The sequence below is a fragment of the Chaetura pelagica genome, unplaced genomic scaffold, assembly GCF_000747805.2.
Source record: "Chaetura pelagica isolate M959 unplaced genomic scaffold, ChaPel_1.0 C10720934, whole genome shotgun sequence".
NCBI lineage: Eukaryota > Metazoa > Chordata > Aves > Apodiformes > Apodidae > Chaetura > Chaetura pelagica.
In genome coordinates this window covers 1-225 of record NW_009956187.1, presented here as the reverse complement: position 1 = coordinate 225, position 225 = coordinate 1, and the positions used below count along the sequence as shown (strand labels likewise).

At 61.3% G+C, this 225-nt stretch overlaps 1 protein-coding gene across 1 annotated transcript; it reads left to right on the top strand.

Moving 5' to 3' along the window:
* Positions 1–4: 4 nt before the first annotated feature.
* Positions 5–220, top strand: LOC104395914 (GTP-binding protein Di-Ras1-like; the record flags this gene model as incomplete). The annotated part of the gene is made up of 1 exon (XM_010005663.1): positions 5–220. A coding segment is annotated over exon 1 (216 nt), but the record flags the coding sequence as incomplete, so codon positions are not given.
* Positions 221–225: the final 5 nt, after the last annotated feature.

Sequence of the window (225 nt, the reverse complement as noted above, 5' to 3'; positions counted from 1 at the left end):
GGCCATGCAGCGTCTCTCCATCTCCAAGGGCCATGCCTTCATCCTGGTCTTCTCCGTCACCAGCAAGCAGTCCCTGGAGGAGCTGAAGCCCATCTACCAGCAGATCGTGCAGATCAAGGGCAGCGTGGAGAGCATCCCCATCATGCTGGTGGGCAACAAGTGCGACGAGACCCAGCGGGAGGTGGAGAGCAGGGAGGGGGAGGCCATGGCCAAGGAGTGGAAATG